Source organism: Rhamphochromis sp. 'chilingali' (assembly GCF_963969265.1).
Source record: "Rhamphochromis sp. 'chilingali' genome assembly, chromosome: 4".
NCBI lineage: Eukaryota > Metazoa > Chordata > Actinopteri > Cichliformes > Cichlidae > Rhamphochromis > Rhamphochromis sp. 'chilingali'.
This window is the reverse complement of record NC_137948.1, coordinates 31,347,245-31,363,697: the sequence shown is the minus strand read 5'-3', so window position 1 is coordinate 31,363,697 and position 16,453 is coordinate 31,347,245. Positions and strand designations below refer to the sequence as shown.

The 16,453-nt window shown below is 39.6% G+C and overlaps 1 protein-coding gene across 1 annotated transcript; it reads left to right on the top strand.

Annotated features, from left to right (window-relative positions):
• Positions 1–12,814: 12,814 nt before the first annotated feature.
• Positions 12,815–15,736, top strand: LOC308395407 (microfibril-associated glycoprotein 4-like). Its single transcript, XM_080880252.1, has 5 exons — positions 12,815–12,844; positions 13,641–13,838; positions 14,172–14,268; positions 14,439–14,606; positions 15,084–15,736. Exons 1-5 carry the CDS (start codon positions 12,836–12,838, stop codon positions 15,353–15,355), a joined length of 744 nt encoding a protein of 247 aa, XP_080736378.1. The 5' UTR covers positions 12,815–12,835; the 3' UTR covers positions 15,356–15,736.
• The last annotated feature ends 717 nt before the right edge of the window (positions 15,737–16,453 follow it).

Genomic DNA, 16,453 nt, shown 5'->3' with positions numbered 1-16,453 from the left:
ATGGATAACATGACCACGTCCTGTTCAGTCGTCCCCTGGTGGCTGGTTGCAGTATAGGTTAAAAATATCTACCAGCTCCATGTTTAACATGGATGGAATTTTTCTCATCTAGATAGATAGATAGATAGATAGATAGATAGATAGATAGATAGCACTGGTCACATGTATTACAATACCAGAAGGGAAAAAAGGAACTACATGGAAGGTGTAGGTTATCTGTGCCAAACAAGTGTACTATTGGAATAATACACAGGCCTACTACATGCATCAGGGTAGTTGGAAAACAGTGCTTGGATGCATGAGTCACTCTGTCTCTCAGCTACAGAGTCTCACTGACCTCACACCTATGGCTCTGCCTCACAGTGTAACAAGGAAGGACCTCTGCACTCTTCTATTCTCCTGACTCTTCAGCCTCGTCTAAGGAGAGGAATATAGTTTTTCTTATCATAAACTTCAGTGGTTCACACATCCTCCAACCACACACCCCCATATTTTGCTTCATTGCAGTTTATTTCACACCTCAAACATTTAGTAAACAATTAAGCAAATACAAGTAATCTGCAATAAATTACAGGTAATAATAAAATAAACTACTAACTCTTTTACGCTACGTCAGCACCTACACGGGTATCTTTGAAAACGCAGCTGTTTCGTCTACACGTAAACAGCGTTTGGAATCAGCAAAACTGAGATTTTTTAAAAACTCCTGTTTTGCGTTTACATGTGGACGAGGAATACAGAGTTCGTCACACAACATCAAAGGTATGTGCCTTTTTTCATGTCACGCTGTGCGCCACGTTATTGTTTACATGAGATGAATTGCAGAATGGCAGATAGAGACAAAATACTGTTAATCTGACTATCTGCAGTTTTTACACGCAGTTACTGTCCCTCTATTTACAAAGGCAGAGGCGTCACGGTGTGATTATTTTACGTGTAGTTTTTTTTCCCTGTGTAATAAAATTCAACATTGCTAGCAATACATTTTTCAAAAAATGCCTCTCTGTGCAAAATGGGTTTAAAAACATAAACAGCTGTGGGATACTGTTTGTCCGTGATTTGAACCAGGGGAACAAATCGTGGCAGGATCAGCCTGATATCATTTGTATCCTGCTGTAACTTTACTGTACAAAGTATAGTATAGTATGTATATCTCCAAAATGTCAGGAGTAGTCATTACAAGAAGTGTTTGTGAACTAAAAATCACGAATGTGGGATACTGTTTGTCCGTGATTTAAACAGCCCAGCGCTGCTCCTGATGAAGGGAAAACCAATTCTGCAGGGAGACCTACCTCGGCACTTGTGCAGGTGAAACCAAAGGGCAGATATGCTTCACCATATTTTATAGTCTTTGGCTTAGAATGAAGTTGGTTTGGAAACATATTCAGTGATGCCTCATCTCCTGCTTTGCGTTTCTGTAGGCGCCCGTGCTAGCAGTGTCCAAGTGTTTTGTTTTTTTTCCCCCCTTTTCATGCCACGCCCCCCCTGCCATGGGCCCCAAACTTTGGGAAGGTCTGTTATAAACAAACTCTGCTGTCTTCAAACTCTTTATTTTTATTTTTTCACAGTACTCATATTAGTGACTCACCTCATATTAAGCCACTTAAAATGAAGAAGCAAAGTATTTCTGCAGCAGAGATGATTTTATCCACTTTGTTCATACTTGGATGGAAAGTAACAGAAGAAAACCGAACACAGCTCATAAACACAAACACCTCATACTAACTGCAGAGCACGGTGGTGGAGGTGTGATTTGTTTTGTAGCGTGGGCACAAGCTTCAGTCAATGAGTCGACCATGAAATCCGTCTGATAGGTAAGATGTGGGTATAACTGGGTCATGCTGCAGGTTTACGATCCCAGATACAGCAGCAAATCTACAACAGCATGGCTGAAAAAGAAAAGAATCAAGGTGTTGCAATGACCCAGGCAAAGTCCAGACGTCAACCTGAAACCCTGTGATGTGAAGAGAGCTGTGCATAAACAAATGACCGCAGTCTCTTTTATTTTCTTTATGTAAAGAAGATGGGCCAGAATTCCTCCACAGAAACTGATAAAGAGATAACAGAAAGCAATTACTTAAATTATTGCCGCTAAAAGCTGTTCTATAAGCTACTCAACGCTTGGCTGTATTTGTTTTGTTTTATTTTATTTTTTATTTTTTCACAGTTCTCGGTCTTCAGAGAGGTACTTCAGTGTGTATATCACCAGATGCAGGAAATGTTTGCTTTTCTGACTTATTACCTGGTACTGGACTTTAACCCTGAGCTCCTGGAATATACTGTGTCCTTTGTCCGGGACCTCCCCTTCACTGAACCACTACAGGCGAGGTTCCCGCTCAGCCCACATTATTGATTCCCTGCATTATTCCATCCTCGCTACCTTGCCTCTTGTTCCCCTTTCATCCTCTAATTTGATCTCTCTCCCTCCCACAGAGTCTCTCTTCATTGAGATGCCGTCCCCTTCCCCACATCCATCAGAGCATCGCCTCCCTCTCCCACTCCTCTTATCTCATTACTCTCTCTAATTAGCCCCAAACGAGCCCGTGGGAACCAATAACACGCCTTTGCTCACACATATCAATGAGTTTCTCACACACGTAGAGACACATGCACATCTGCAAAGCCACATTTCATTTGTGTCTGTGTGTGTGGATCTGCGAGTGTGACTCACATCAGTCTTTTTGACTATTTGAACTTGCTGATATGGCCATTAGTTTAGACAGACCTTTCTTTGGTTCATTATGCAAGTAGGAAAGGAAGTGTGTGTGTGTGTGTGTGTGTGTGTGTGTGTGTGTGTGTGTGTGTGTGTGTGTGTGTGTGTGTGTGTGTGTGTGTGTGCTCGCTGGTCACCTCCTGGTATATAGTTCTGCCTGGGACAGAGTGGTTCACCATCAACTGTTCCCAAACAAACACCCATTTCCTGTGCCCAACTGAGATGCAAGCTGGTCTCACACACACACACACACACACACACACACACACACACACACACACACACACACACACACACACACACACACACACACACACACGGTGTTCACACATGCAAACCCATGTGCAAACACGCAAGCAAACAGACAAGTGTGCAAGTCCATTCATGCGATTAACTCTGAGCCCCAGCAAAAGTAATGAGATAATTTCCTGTTTGTTGGTTTTTTTTACTGTCATTTCACCAAATGTCATGTTCCTCTGTTTGTGAATGTGTTGTTGGGACATTTTATAATGTAAACATTGCGTGTTGACAGTCAGACAGTTTTAAATGGAGCACTGTGTTTAATTATGGCAAGAGAAAGTCGTGTCTGACCGAGAATGGGAAGCAACCCAGGCACAGCTGCAAGTGCAGCTAAACAAACACTCATACATAAAAGATGAGTCCCCCAACCCCACCGCCCTCCCCACGACATACACACATACACGCGCTGCACTATATCTATAAGTGTTTACCTGAGTCTATTGACTAATCTCCTTTTCGTGGGATTTCATTTACCACCTCTCCGTGTACCCTGGAAGTGGACAAACAAGGTTCCTCCGTTCCACTTGTTATTTTAAACCTGTATGGATCTGTGCACCTGTGCGTTTATTTCCGACTTTTCCGTCTCTCCTCTCCGTTTTCCTCTCCCCTCCTTCAGGCCCCAAGTCGGTCTGAGAGGACAGAAAATACCTTTAGGTGTTTTTCATCAGCGCCACTCACCTATCTGTGTATAAAATGGGTTATATGCTGCCTCACCGAGCCTCAGCTCAGCCTGTTTAGCATTGTGTAATGAATTAAGAGTGCTGCCCATTATGAGTGTGTGTGCAAGCAGGTTAGAGTGGATCAATAGCATCCGTGGAGTGAAAGGAAACTAAATCTCTCATCTCTGTCCCCATCTCACTCAGCTGTATCTGTCTCCTTTATTATCGGTGCTCCCCCCATCCTCACCCCCAACCCCCTGCTATCCCTCTCTCCTTCTATTTCTCTCTGCCTCTCTCTCTCACCCAGAAGCAATGAGTGACTTGAAGGGCAGAGGGTGAAAATAGGAATTAACCACAGAGAGCGAGTGAGTGACAGAGCCTGAGAGGAGAAGGAAACAGAGGGATAGACCATGTAAAAGAGATGGGAGAGAAAGATTGTCCCCGATATTGATCTGGTAATCCTCGTTGTGCTCTCTGGCGATTCTAATCTTCCTCCTACACAAGATAAGGAGACGTAAGGAAAGGGCAAGAGAGAGAGGGAGAGAGAGAGAAACAGACTACATGGTGGGAGGGAGTGGTGGGTGAAATGAAACTGTGGGAGGAGGAGCAGTGCCATCCAGTGGTTCAGAGAAACCCTGCACTCAGGGTTTCTTATTATGTCATTATCATACACGTGATAGTGCTCGTGGTAATGTTTCGTCAACATTGAGAGGTGCCTATTCGTAATGCCGTGATCAAACACTCGAACATATCACCTCCTTTCCCCTCAGCACAGAAGGAGCTACAAGAGTTCAACATGCTTTAAATGTAGGGCGACATGTGTGGCATTATGTAGACACAAATACACGTTGAGATACACAATTTGTCCCATTAAACACAGTAAAATACTGTCAGATATCGCAGGTGTTTTAATGTGTTTAAACTGTTTTCATGCACTTTCTCACTTGTTTGTTTCCTTGGTTTTCTGCACATTATTTAACTTATTCTTTTTCTTGAGCGAAGACAAAATCACAGCTTCCGTGGCAAATCCTGTGCGTTTACATTTCCCACAGGGGTGCAGCTTAGTTAGTGTTCAAGTGACCGCTCTGCAAAAGAACGCTGACTGGCTGACTACATGTAGTTATTCAGCCAGAGTGTTGATGTCCCCACATCCACACACGTCCCCACACACTCTCTGCCACACAAACATTAGAGACCACATTACGCACCCATAACAAATACAGTACTTTAGAGCCCGAGCATTTACACTGGCATCAGTCACTACTTTTGCCACTGCAGACCTGAGGGACAGCCTCTGCAGTTCACTTTGTCATTTTACAGCTTTTTAAAGATCACTTGTTAAACAAGGTCAAGGAACTTGATATAACGTGATTTCACACAGATGAGTTATGGGTGGACTCAAGCAAAAGAGGACTCGAGTGTGACTTAGAAAGAATAAAAAAGTACTGTATAATACAATACAGTGGTGTACACTTGGAAAAGCACCAAGGTCACTGCAGTTAAATAACACTAAAATAACTTCTGAAATTAACTGTGGAAAAAACTATTTAGTTTGCTGGCACAAAAACTTGCACAAAAATATATCTGAAACAACACTGTGTGTCAAAATAACTCAAAAAGCATACAGGAAATGTGTCTTCACTTTGAATTTTGCTCATTTTTGTCACATTTGTTAACACAACACTTAGTGCTGCATATGTTTACTTAGAGTGGAGCTATCTGTGTGAATGGTATATTTCAGTCACATTGCTGCCTCCAGTTTCACTCATTTGCATCTTCAGTTGTAAGCTACATGTATGTTACCTGCCCAGCTAACACAGTCAAAGACTAGCTGGTGAACCTATTGGAGCATTAAGTCGGTCTATATTCAGATATTACCATTAAAAGTTGACAGAGTTTAAAAACAGAAGTAAAAAGAGAATTTGTATTGATCTGCAGGCTTGAAACTCCAGATGAATTGTAATGCTGCTCCACATCTACTGAATGCATAATTAAGCAGCTGCTTGCTCGACATTCCACCATGACAGTTTTATAAGGTAATGGGTTTTGGCCACTAAAGTTAAAATGTAAAGTGCAGCCATCATCAGATCATTCGCTCTGAGAATGAATTTCTAGACCTGAATATCAGCATTGCTTAGGAGGTGAGACTACATGCAGGGTCCAGGTACTACCTGGAGGTACCTGGAACTCCTGGAAATACCTGGAAGTGTGCTGTTGATTAACCCCAACCACACTTTACTATTGCAGCTGCCTCAAGTGTGTTTTCTGATGCTAAAAAAGAGGCCCAGTTATAGAAAAAGGGATCAACATAAGGATTTTTTTATTATACTGTCTGCAAAATCAACATAAATCATCATAGGACATAAAACATAACTAACATTGATATAGAACATTTAAAACATTAACAGTGACAAAAGGCAGGTTGCTTACCATATTTGCACTACCTTTTACCTTTTTATCACAGAGCTAAGTCATCCTGAGTGATAACAACCCTTACATGTGTGTTTTTTGTTTGTTTTGTTGGGTTTTTTTGGACAAGCTGGACTATTTTGAGATGAGTTTTTTAAAGGGTTTTCGATATGTGGGTAATTCCATGTTATGCAGCCAATTTTTAGGACATTTTCAGCTCAAATATCTTCAATTTGCAATATGGTATAAGGTCTGAACATATACAAAGAGTCCTGTGAGATTTTAGCTTCATATATCAAATAGTTTTCAAAATATATATTTCTGAAAAATGATCCTTTGACCCACTTGCAAATTATTTTTTACACTTTGAAATCTGTGGCAACGTTTGAACATGAATATGTCAACAACTATTAAAGATGAAAGCTGATATTTTCACTGGTCTTTTGTGCCATCACAATGATTTACGATCTGTAATTTTGGACAGATACATCACAAAACTTCTGAGCGTTGGCTAATACTGTCTATGGATATAACTTTCTGAAGTGTTTAACTGAGAACTATGGTCATGTTCCGGTAACTCTCAAGACTTTGAAAAACCGAAAAACACAAATATTTTAGAAATCTGTCAAAAACTTGTTTAAAACTAAAAATTATGGAATATTCACAGAACTCACATTTTTATGCTCAAATCTGAGCCGCCACACTGGACTAACAGAAACTAATCAAGCATAACATCCAATCACTGAAATGATTTTTCCTCTCCAGTAAGTAAATAACTATAATTTTTCATCTCAATCAAAATAATAATAATTTACTTTACTATTTTTTCTGCTTTTGGACAACAACAGTTTTAGCAATTAGATTTAATAGCTTGAACAAACTAGATGATTAACCATTATATAAACATAAATTAAACTGAATTACCAATGCTGGCTTAAACCTTACTTTAGGTGGTGGTGTGATAAATTTCTTTTAAGCACTCTATGTATTCTGAAAGTACAGGTTGGGGTCATCAGAGGTGATGACTCGGATCTCACTGGGTTAAACCTGGAAAAGTGTTGCGTTATCAACTAAGAATGGAAATAAAGAACTTGTTTGCTCACAGTATGTCACGGTTCTGGGTCCGTTGGACCCAGTATTTTGAGTTTATTATGTTTTGGTTTATTTTTGCATTATGGATTGTTTTCTGATGTTCTGGTGCTTTGTTTATTATTATCATTATGGATCTGTTTCTGTTATTCTTGGTGAGGGATCAGTTCTTGGGTTTTGGGTTCTCATGTGTGTTGCAGTTTCTGTTCAGTGTCTAGTCTGTCTCTCAGTGTCATGTCTGCATCTGGTTTAGTAATTCTTGTTTCCTGTCTTATTGTGAAAGTCTTTGTCTTATGTTAGTGTGTGCAGCTTAGCTCCCCCGTCTCGTTAGCCCTGATCTCCCCCAACTGTGTCTCCCTTCTGTTGCCCATTCCCTCATTACTACCCTGTGTATTTAAGCCCTGTGTTTTCCCATGCTCGGTGTCGCGTCGTACCATCAGATTATGCCTGTGTGTTTCTGTTCTCCATAGTCCGTGTTCACTTCATGTTTTGTTTTCGTACCAGCAATAAAGCCGAGGTTTTTGAGTTTCAAGTTAGTGTCTGAGTCCTGCGTTTGGATCCTCCTTTCCGTCTGCCCGCACACAGAGCCCTGACACAGTAGCTTACTTAAGTTGCTTACTAAACAGCAACAAGGAAATACTGTATGTGCTCCATCTGAAACATGCCTCTGTATAAACTACAACAGTTACTCAAAGAGCAACCAGGTAATGGGAATCCCTCAAAATCTTGTGGAGCTCAAACTTAAAGGCTCTTTTAGGTGCACTTTCAACCAATATCTCTAGCTGGATACAACATTTTGGACAATATGTGAACACTCTTAATTTAACACAAACACTCCTTTTCTTCCTTCCTTTCTATCTCCCCTTTTCCTCCAGCCGCATTTGACATCCTCAAGGGCCATTTATTAACATGGATTATTTGTCAAATCATCCCCACCCCTTTTCTCTGAGCCAATACACCACCAGAAGCCCCGCAGCAAGACTGAGATAAAATGAAAGAAAGACAGAGAGACATGTGAGAACAGCAGAAAGAATCCACTTTTTCATTGACCTTTTCTTGGAACATCATTCTGGGTTTGATTGCATCTCTGTGTTTGAGATTAGCCATCAATAACTGTGTCGTTAATGTCAAGCCACCGCTGACCTGACTTCCTCTGGTAGGCAGATAGGAAGGAAAAAAGAGAGAGCAGCTAGCTGTCTAGTAACCCAAGCACCACAAAAGCTGGATCACAACTCCAGTGTTTGAACTGTGCAGGAAATCAAATAAAAAGGAGCCACATCCAGAAAGCACTGGCATTTGTACAGTATAAGACAATATCGATCCCTTTATTCACCACACCTGCTGCTGTACGTCCTACGAGTGATGTAACAGTTTCAGTTCCACTGCAGTTGATTTTGGTCAGAAAATTAGGAATGTTGCCAGGGAAACAGGACTGTAAAATCAGTCAGTAAACGTGACAACATGACACACTGGTACATTACATGCCCAACATTTTTTACATATAATCAGTTACAGTTACATTTTTGTCACTATAACAAGACTATGTGAGGAATAATAATATTCACATTTACTACTGTACATTCCATGAAATATATTCCATGAAATTTTAACATCCTGTTTCCTGCAAATATTTTAGAAATGTTTGTTAATGTAATGTTAAGCTGTTTTGTTTTATAAGCAGTTAATTTGTTTTACTTTACTATTATAAATAAATAGATATTTATTAGCATTACTACATTATCTGTATTTGAAACCACAATATTGTAAATGAAAGAATAATGTATAAATGTTTATGTATGGTATGACGTTGATAAGTTTGATAATACATTTAAAAATTACATTTCTTTACCATATTCCCACAGACATGCATTTGTAGCTAACTGGTATGAATGTGAGAGTGAATGATTGTCTTTCTCTCTGTGTGTTAGCCTTGCATTAGACTGAACAGCTGTTAAAACCATGGTGTAACTAGCCTTTCTCCCTATGACAGCTGGAATAGGCTCCAGCCCCATTGCAAACTTGAATTAGACGAGCAGAAGAAAACGAATGGATGATTTATATATTTTGAATTGTATGATTGGAAGATATATTTGTACAAATTATTCTCAGGTTGAACTGGGTCCTGAAAACCTTGCAGACAGTGAAGTAGATGAGACAGATGTTCTGTAGATATTTTGTATATAAAGCACCAGGTGTTTCTGTGTGACCAGTCACTGCTTCAGGGAGCAGATCAGGGAGACTGGGATATGCTGGAAGGTAATATGTTAAGATTTTGCAGAACTGGGTGAGCTGACTTCAGATCATGACGTTGGGGATCAAAGGTTGCCAGGTTTGCCTCTTTGGAGCAGGAAAGAAAAAACAAGTTTACTGTACAGATGATGTGCGCGCCCTGCACTGTCTGCAGGATGTGAATTCCAAAAAGGCTGACAATCTTGAGAAACCTTAATAATAACATGGAATTTGATCAAGTGTGTTTATTTTTATCATTTTCATCATGTGGATTTTATTTATTAATTAATTTTTATTTTTTATTTATATTAGGGGAAAATCCCAGACCAGTACAAACCATTTACACTTACACAGTGTGACACTGCTGCCTACCTGTAAGCAAGGATGCAGACCGGGAACACCATGCTAGCGTGATGAGGAGGAAGGCCGAGGCACCAAAGCTACGGTCGAATATGGGGATAGCAACAGAGCTGTTGGCAAAATTGGTATTATACATAAGGAGACAGACGCAGAGGAAATCAACGGCTGCCAGGTCCTTCAGGTAGATCCCAATCCTCCTGGAAGCCTGCTGATGAGCTTGGCAGAAGTGAAACGCCTTGCCAGCGAAGAGAACAGAAGCCGAGGGAGCAGATTTACAACTGAAGGAAAAAGTTTCAACAGTTTGAGATTGGTTTAATTACTCGTGAAATTCTGCAAAGGAAAATAAATTAGGTCCCTGTGTCTGTGATCCTTTTCCTTTAGTCAATTAAAACATAAAACTAATGAGCAATGCTCTGCTGAGCCACATGTGACACACTCTACTGTTTATGAAATACCCAAGATCCAACAACATCGCTAAACATCAACATGAGAATGATGGACTCAAATGTCAAGCTGTGCACAGATCACAGCCGAGAAAATACGAGTCCAACAGAAGAGCCAGACCATCCAGTCCAATTCAAGTTCATTTTTAGAGCAATTTAGAATAAATAAAACTAAAAAAGTCTGAAAAAAAGATTATTAAGTGTCAAATAACTGAGTAGAAGCTAACTCTAATCCCGTGGAGAACATGTTTGTTTTCAAAAGGGATTTTAAAATGTCAAGTGTAGGAGCCAGCTTAATATAGAGAGGCAGTTCATTCCATTATTTGTAACCACAACAGGAAACGCTCGTCCCGTGGGTGCTTCAGTCTTCACAACAAGAAATGACCGGACAGAGGATCCGAGAGATATGTGCAGAAGATGTGCCAGGTAGGCAGTAGCCAGACCGTTTCAAAATTTAATGAAAAGCGGTTCAGGGCACTTTCCCAAAGTGATGGAACTGTTTCCTACAAAGCTAATGTGACTTTGTTTTTTGTTTCTCACTAATCTTAGTTACTTTCACATTAACACTTGGTAAAAACTTAACTTTTAATTTCACAGAGGTGAAAATTTGCTTTGCATTCAGAAGTCAATTAAGAAAGCTCATGTTAGTGTCTTAAAAGTTTGAGTTAGGTTTCCCCAAACTTTTACTTACAAGCTCTCAGTTCTGAAAAAGCAACTGAAAATTGCAAAATCTAATTTTTCAAGGGCAGCATTTTTTTCCAGTGGCAGAAGCAAGCTTCTATAGTCAGCAGTATAGCCTGTAGAAAAACTAGGATTGTAACTAGTGCTGTCAAAATTATCGCGTTAATTGTTAAGATCAACGCGAAATGTTTAATGCATTAAAAAAATTTAACGCTGATTTTGTTTTTTTATTAATTTCCTGTAATCTAAGACCTTTAAATTCATGAGCACCTCTGGAGGAGGGGGCAACAGTGTGCTATGCTGGCGTTTGGCCTGACAGAAATGATTAGAAGAAGAAGAAGTGACACCATGCTACTATCTAGCTAACACTAGCTAACACACGCAAGCATGGACGAGGGCGGACTTTTGGGTGGAAAGTTTCTCTTTAAGAAGTTGCCTGATGGCTTGTTGGACAAAACGAGAGTAAGATGCACAATTTGCAACGCTGAATTCAAGTACCACAGAAGCAGTTCATCACTGGCGTATCACCTGAGAGCAAAACACCCAACTGAATCCACCTCTACGGGACCTCGCCAGTCTACGCTTCAGGAGTATGGTGCTTGTGGACGAATAACAAAAAATGTGAGAGAAAAGGTAACCAATTCCTTGGTTGTTTGGATAGCTAAAAACTGCCGACCAGTTAGCATAGTAGAAGATGATGGACTGAGAGAAGTCATTCGTGCTGCATCAGGAGATGAGTGTTACAATCTGCCCTCGAGAGGAACCATTGTGTCGAGACTGCACACTTTGTATGGGGACCAGAGGGCTCAGCAGTCCAGCAAGCTTGTGCAAGTAAGGAATGTCGCTCTCACCGGAGACCACTGGACTTCGGTGAACAACGATAATTACTTAAAATATAAAGAATAAAAAAATGTAATTGGAGCCAGGCTATTAATAAAGTAATTGAGATTAATCGCAATTAATAACAGAAAATTGTGAGATTAGTTAGTTCATTTTTTTTAATCTATTGACAGCACTAATTGTAACGTATTCCTCTGCCTTTGTTTGCCTGCACAGTGAAGGTTTGTCATTTTTCACTTACAAATAACCTTCTTCCTTTCTAGCTTTGATGGCTAAAAGACTTCACACAAGGCTGATTGGATGCCTGTTTGATTCGAGTTTTTCAAATTACACTATAAAAAGAGTTTTTTCCTTCAGCAAGTAAAAGAGAAAGCTCTCTGGGCATCTTCAGGGCAAAGAGTCAAAATTCAGTAAAAATCCTTGGATCTTTTTCTTCCTACATTTTCAAATGGTCTTAGTAACGTCTTCATAGTATAAGGGACACATTTCAGAATATTGATTTGATAATGTCAAATATCTGTTTAATAATTCAGAGTATTAAACATAATATTTACATATTTTCTTTAAACTAAAGCAGAATGCTGGGAGCCAAAGGTATAATTTAAGCACTATAGTATAGTAATACTATCCAAGTATGCTAAAACATCAGCATTGTTGCTACTATTACTAACTGGTTTTGCCTTGTTACCAAATCTTTATTTTCACATTATCACCCCCAGTTTCTGGCCACATTTCAGTGGAGTCAACTGTAATCACTGTTCCTACCATGTTATTACTGATAATTAATTAATAATTTAGAAATTTCCACATTATTTCCTTCTTGATTCTAACTTGTTACCGTGCTATTACCACTTTTTAACAATTGTGCTGTGCTGAAAAAAAAGTGCTACCCAGAATGTTTTGGTTTGTCTCATTAAAAAAATAAATCAGAGTTAGATATGTATGTAACAAAAATTGACCAGTATATTTTATCAGACTGTGGGTGTCTACAGACAAACGCCCATGTCACATGACTCCACAGACAGACCCTGCTTGGACTATTTAAAACTGTCCCTCCTCTGAGATCCTTTACCATAGACTGACCTGAACAGGAGACCCACCTCCACATTACGATGATGCAGGTAAGAATAATGCAAGCTACACATTAACGACACCCCCCCCCCCCCCCCCCCCCAAAAAAAAATGTTAAATTTAAAATGATATGATGATAGGGTATGGTATATTCTGCATCTGACAGAATATACCATATATACTTCAATATTGGGGTTGAAGGCTGCAGACATCAACAAAAATGCCAGACTACCTCGTCCTAACAGACAACCTACGTGTGCTGCCTGTAATCTCTTTCTACTGTTGACTTTATCCTGTTACCTGATATTTTTAGTTAACCATTAGCAGGCACTCCCAGTTCCGCTGACAACGTGTCATCAGTTTACAGACGCCTGACCTGTGACCTCACTCTCTGTGACGCATGCACAGAACAAATGTGGGGGAATAAAACAGATTTTGCTTCACTGAGCCCGTGTAACACCCTGTTCTCCAGAGAAGTTACACAAATAATTGCAAAACTTTATGGCAAACATCAGAGTCATCCTGCAGGGAAACCCCAAATGTCATCACTGCTGGATACTGGTGGTATCATAGCAGAGGTGGCAAAATTACACACATTGCTTACTGAAGTAGAAGTACAGGAACATGTGTTAAAAAATATACCAGTAAAAGCTGGTACTGAAGGATCTTCTTTTCTCAGGTACAAGTGAAAAAGTACAGACTCTGAAATATAAGTATTTTTAAGAGGCGATCAAAAGAACAAAATATCTGCATGATTTTCCGTGATAAATAAGACAAACATTTTTCTAGGGTACAGGAAACCAGTGTAGATACTGGAGGTGCTATAATCTCTTTCCTCTCCTCTAGGAGACATTCCTCGTAGCTCTGCTCGTTCTTGTGGCCTCAGTCCACTCCAGCTCCCAGTTTTACCTTCCCATTGACTGTGATGACATATATCGCAATGACAACACAAGCTCCAGTGGAGTCTACAAAATCTACCCAGGAGGTCCCACTACTCCCCTGCATGTCTACTGCGACATGGACACTGATGGAGGGAGATGGACTGTCAGTATCAAATCCTATCATCATATTTTCAAATAAATGTCAAAGTTTTTTGGGGGGTGGGGGGGTGTCACCGTGCTGCAGAATAAAACATGTATTTTTGTGCTGACAAACATGTCTGTTTGTCAGCACAAAAATACCAAGCTGAATTTCACGAAACCCTCTGGAGTGGTGGCACCTGGGCAAAAATGAAAAATTACATCTTTAATTATGATATATGTTTTTGGCATCAGTGGAGAATGCAGATGTGACCAAGTAATAATGTTAGATAAATATATAGCATTTAATGTTAGTAAACATTAAAGGTCTCAGTTTGTTTCGTATTTTCCCTCTCAGGTATTTCAGAGGAGGATCGATGGGACAGAAAGCTTCTTCAGGCCCTGGAGGCACTATAAGACAGGGTTTGGGAATGTGGCTGGAGAATATTGGCTGGGTGAGTGCAGGAAGGAGAAGTGCATTAAATACAAGGCGCTTGTGCTGCTTTTAATCTAAACTTGGTGTGGCGAGATGAAATGATGGAGCCTGGGAAAGAAACAGTGTCAGAAATAGGATGCTGGTGCACGATGCAAAGTGAAACAGAGCTGTGTGTGTGTGTCTTTCCAGGTCTGGAAAACATCTTCCTGCTGACTATGAGGAAGGAGAACGAGCTGCGGGTCGACATGGAGGACTGGAACGGAGAAAGGAGGTCCGCACAGTACTCCTCTTTCTCAATTGAGTCTGAGACTGTTGGGTATCAGCTTCACCTGGGCAGCTTCACTGGCGGTGCAGCAGGTGAGGAGTGTGTCGAGCACAAGAGACTGTGGATCATTTTTAAACCTGGCCAAAAATAAAATTATAATAATGAAAGAACATACTGATTTTTAAAATTTTGTTTAAGTGGAAAAATCCTATTAAAGAGATATGCCAGTGTAGCTTATTAATTTGAATAATGTTTTTTTTTTTTTTTTATCTTAATGGTTTGCAAAGTGCAGTATTTGGTCTGTACAGAGTCATTCTCTTCCTTTGAAAGGAAAAACAGCTAAAGAGACAATTGTTAAGATAATAATTAGGAATTAACTGCTGAAAATAAAGGCTGAGGAAAAGTTCCAAACTATTTTCCTCTACATATTATCTCCAAGTAAATTAACTACTTCTGTCAAACACAAAAAGCCAAATAACAAATACAAACCCGCGTGAGAAAAGTAAAAAAGACCATAGAACCTTCTTAGTCTTGACTGCACTCACATTTTCCCTGTTTTCTTCTTCTAGGGGACAGTTTATCTGAACACAACTCCATGAAGTTCACCACGTACGACAAAGATCAGGATCTGTGGGATAAAAACTGCGCTCAGCATTATTTGGGTGGGTTCTGGTACAATCAGTGTCACATCACTAACCCAAACGGCATGTATGCGCCTCATGGTGCCATTGGGTATGATAACGTCCACGTGATTTGGCATACATGGAAGGGCTGGAACTACTCCCTCAAGACCATTGCCATGAAAATTCGATTAAGACCTAAGTGTTCATGCAGAAATTAACCTGATTTTCTAAAGATAAACAAGATTATGATAGTACCCACCCTCCATTGCACGAGAAGAGCTGGGATGTGTGGGGACACCATCTCTAACACCCAAGTTGTTCTTGCTGAAATTAATTTACAAGCAATAAAGAAACAGTTAAAACACCCATTTATTTCCTTTTTTTTTTTTTTAGTTTAGTGCCTTGTTTCAAAAATACAAACTGTAATAATAGTTTAAATCTGCATACATCTACTTTTGAAATTTCTTATTACAATATTATGTTATTTAATAACATATCGACCCAAATATCAGTAGTATTGATACTAACGCTGGTAATGGCATCTGATCGATACTAGCGCTACAGGACTGGTGCTTTCTCTCTATCCTCTAAGATAGAGTAGACTAAGTTTAAAAGTTGCAGTTAGTAGGAGGAGGAGAAGGAGGTGCCATTCAGCTCCTATTAGAAACCCAATGATATGCTACTGGAAAAGGTGAAAGGCATTTTCATTGTGCTAGCTCTTTCATAAATATAATAAATGGTGTTTTTTTTTAAACTATCTCTGTTCTTGACTTCTGTCATTTTTCAAAGAGTCTACATGCTTGCCAGGAGACTAACATCAGGGGCAGCAGAGCTTTGAGCTTAAAGCTAATTTCATCTGGCTAACTAGCTAACAGGGATAATGCTAGCATGTTCGTCGATGGCTTTCTGATGGTTTTTTTAATTCTTATTTTGATATTCGCTGTTTTCACACTCATTTAAAGTCCATACCTTGTACTTCACCATTTTCATTTACTTACTATTAGTAGCGGCCTCTCACAAAGCACATTATATGTTCCCAATTTTTAGTTGAATCTGCCAAAGATAACCCAGTTAGACAGGTATTAAATATTATATTAGCAATATTTATTAATATTCCCAAGTGTAAATTGCCCTATGGAGTTACAAATCAAAGTTGTTGTTTTTTTTTCTCATCATTGTTTTTATTGCAGATTTTCCTTTAACACGACAGTGTCTCGACAGTAGACACAGAACAACAAAACAGTACAAACACAAAACGTACACAACAGCTCTTAAATAAGGCATAATACAAGATACAAAATACAAAATATAACATA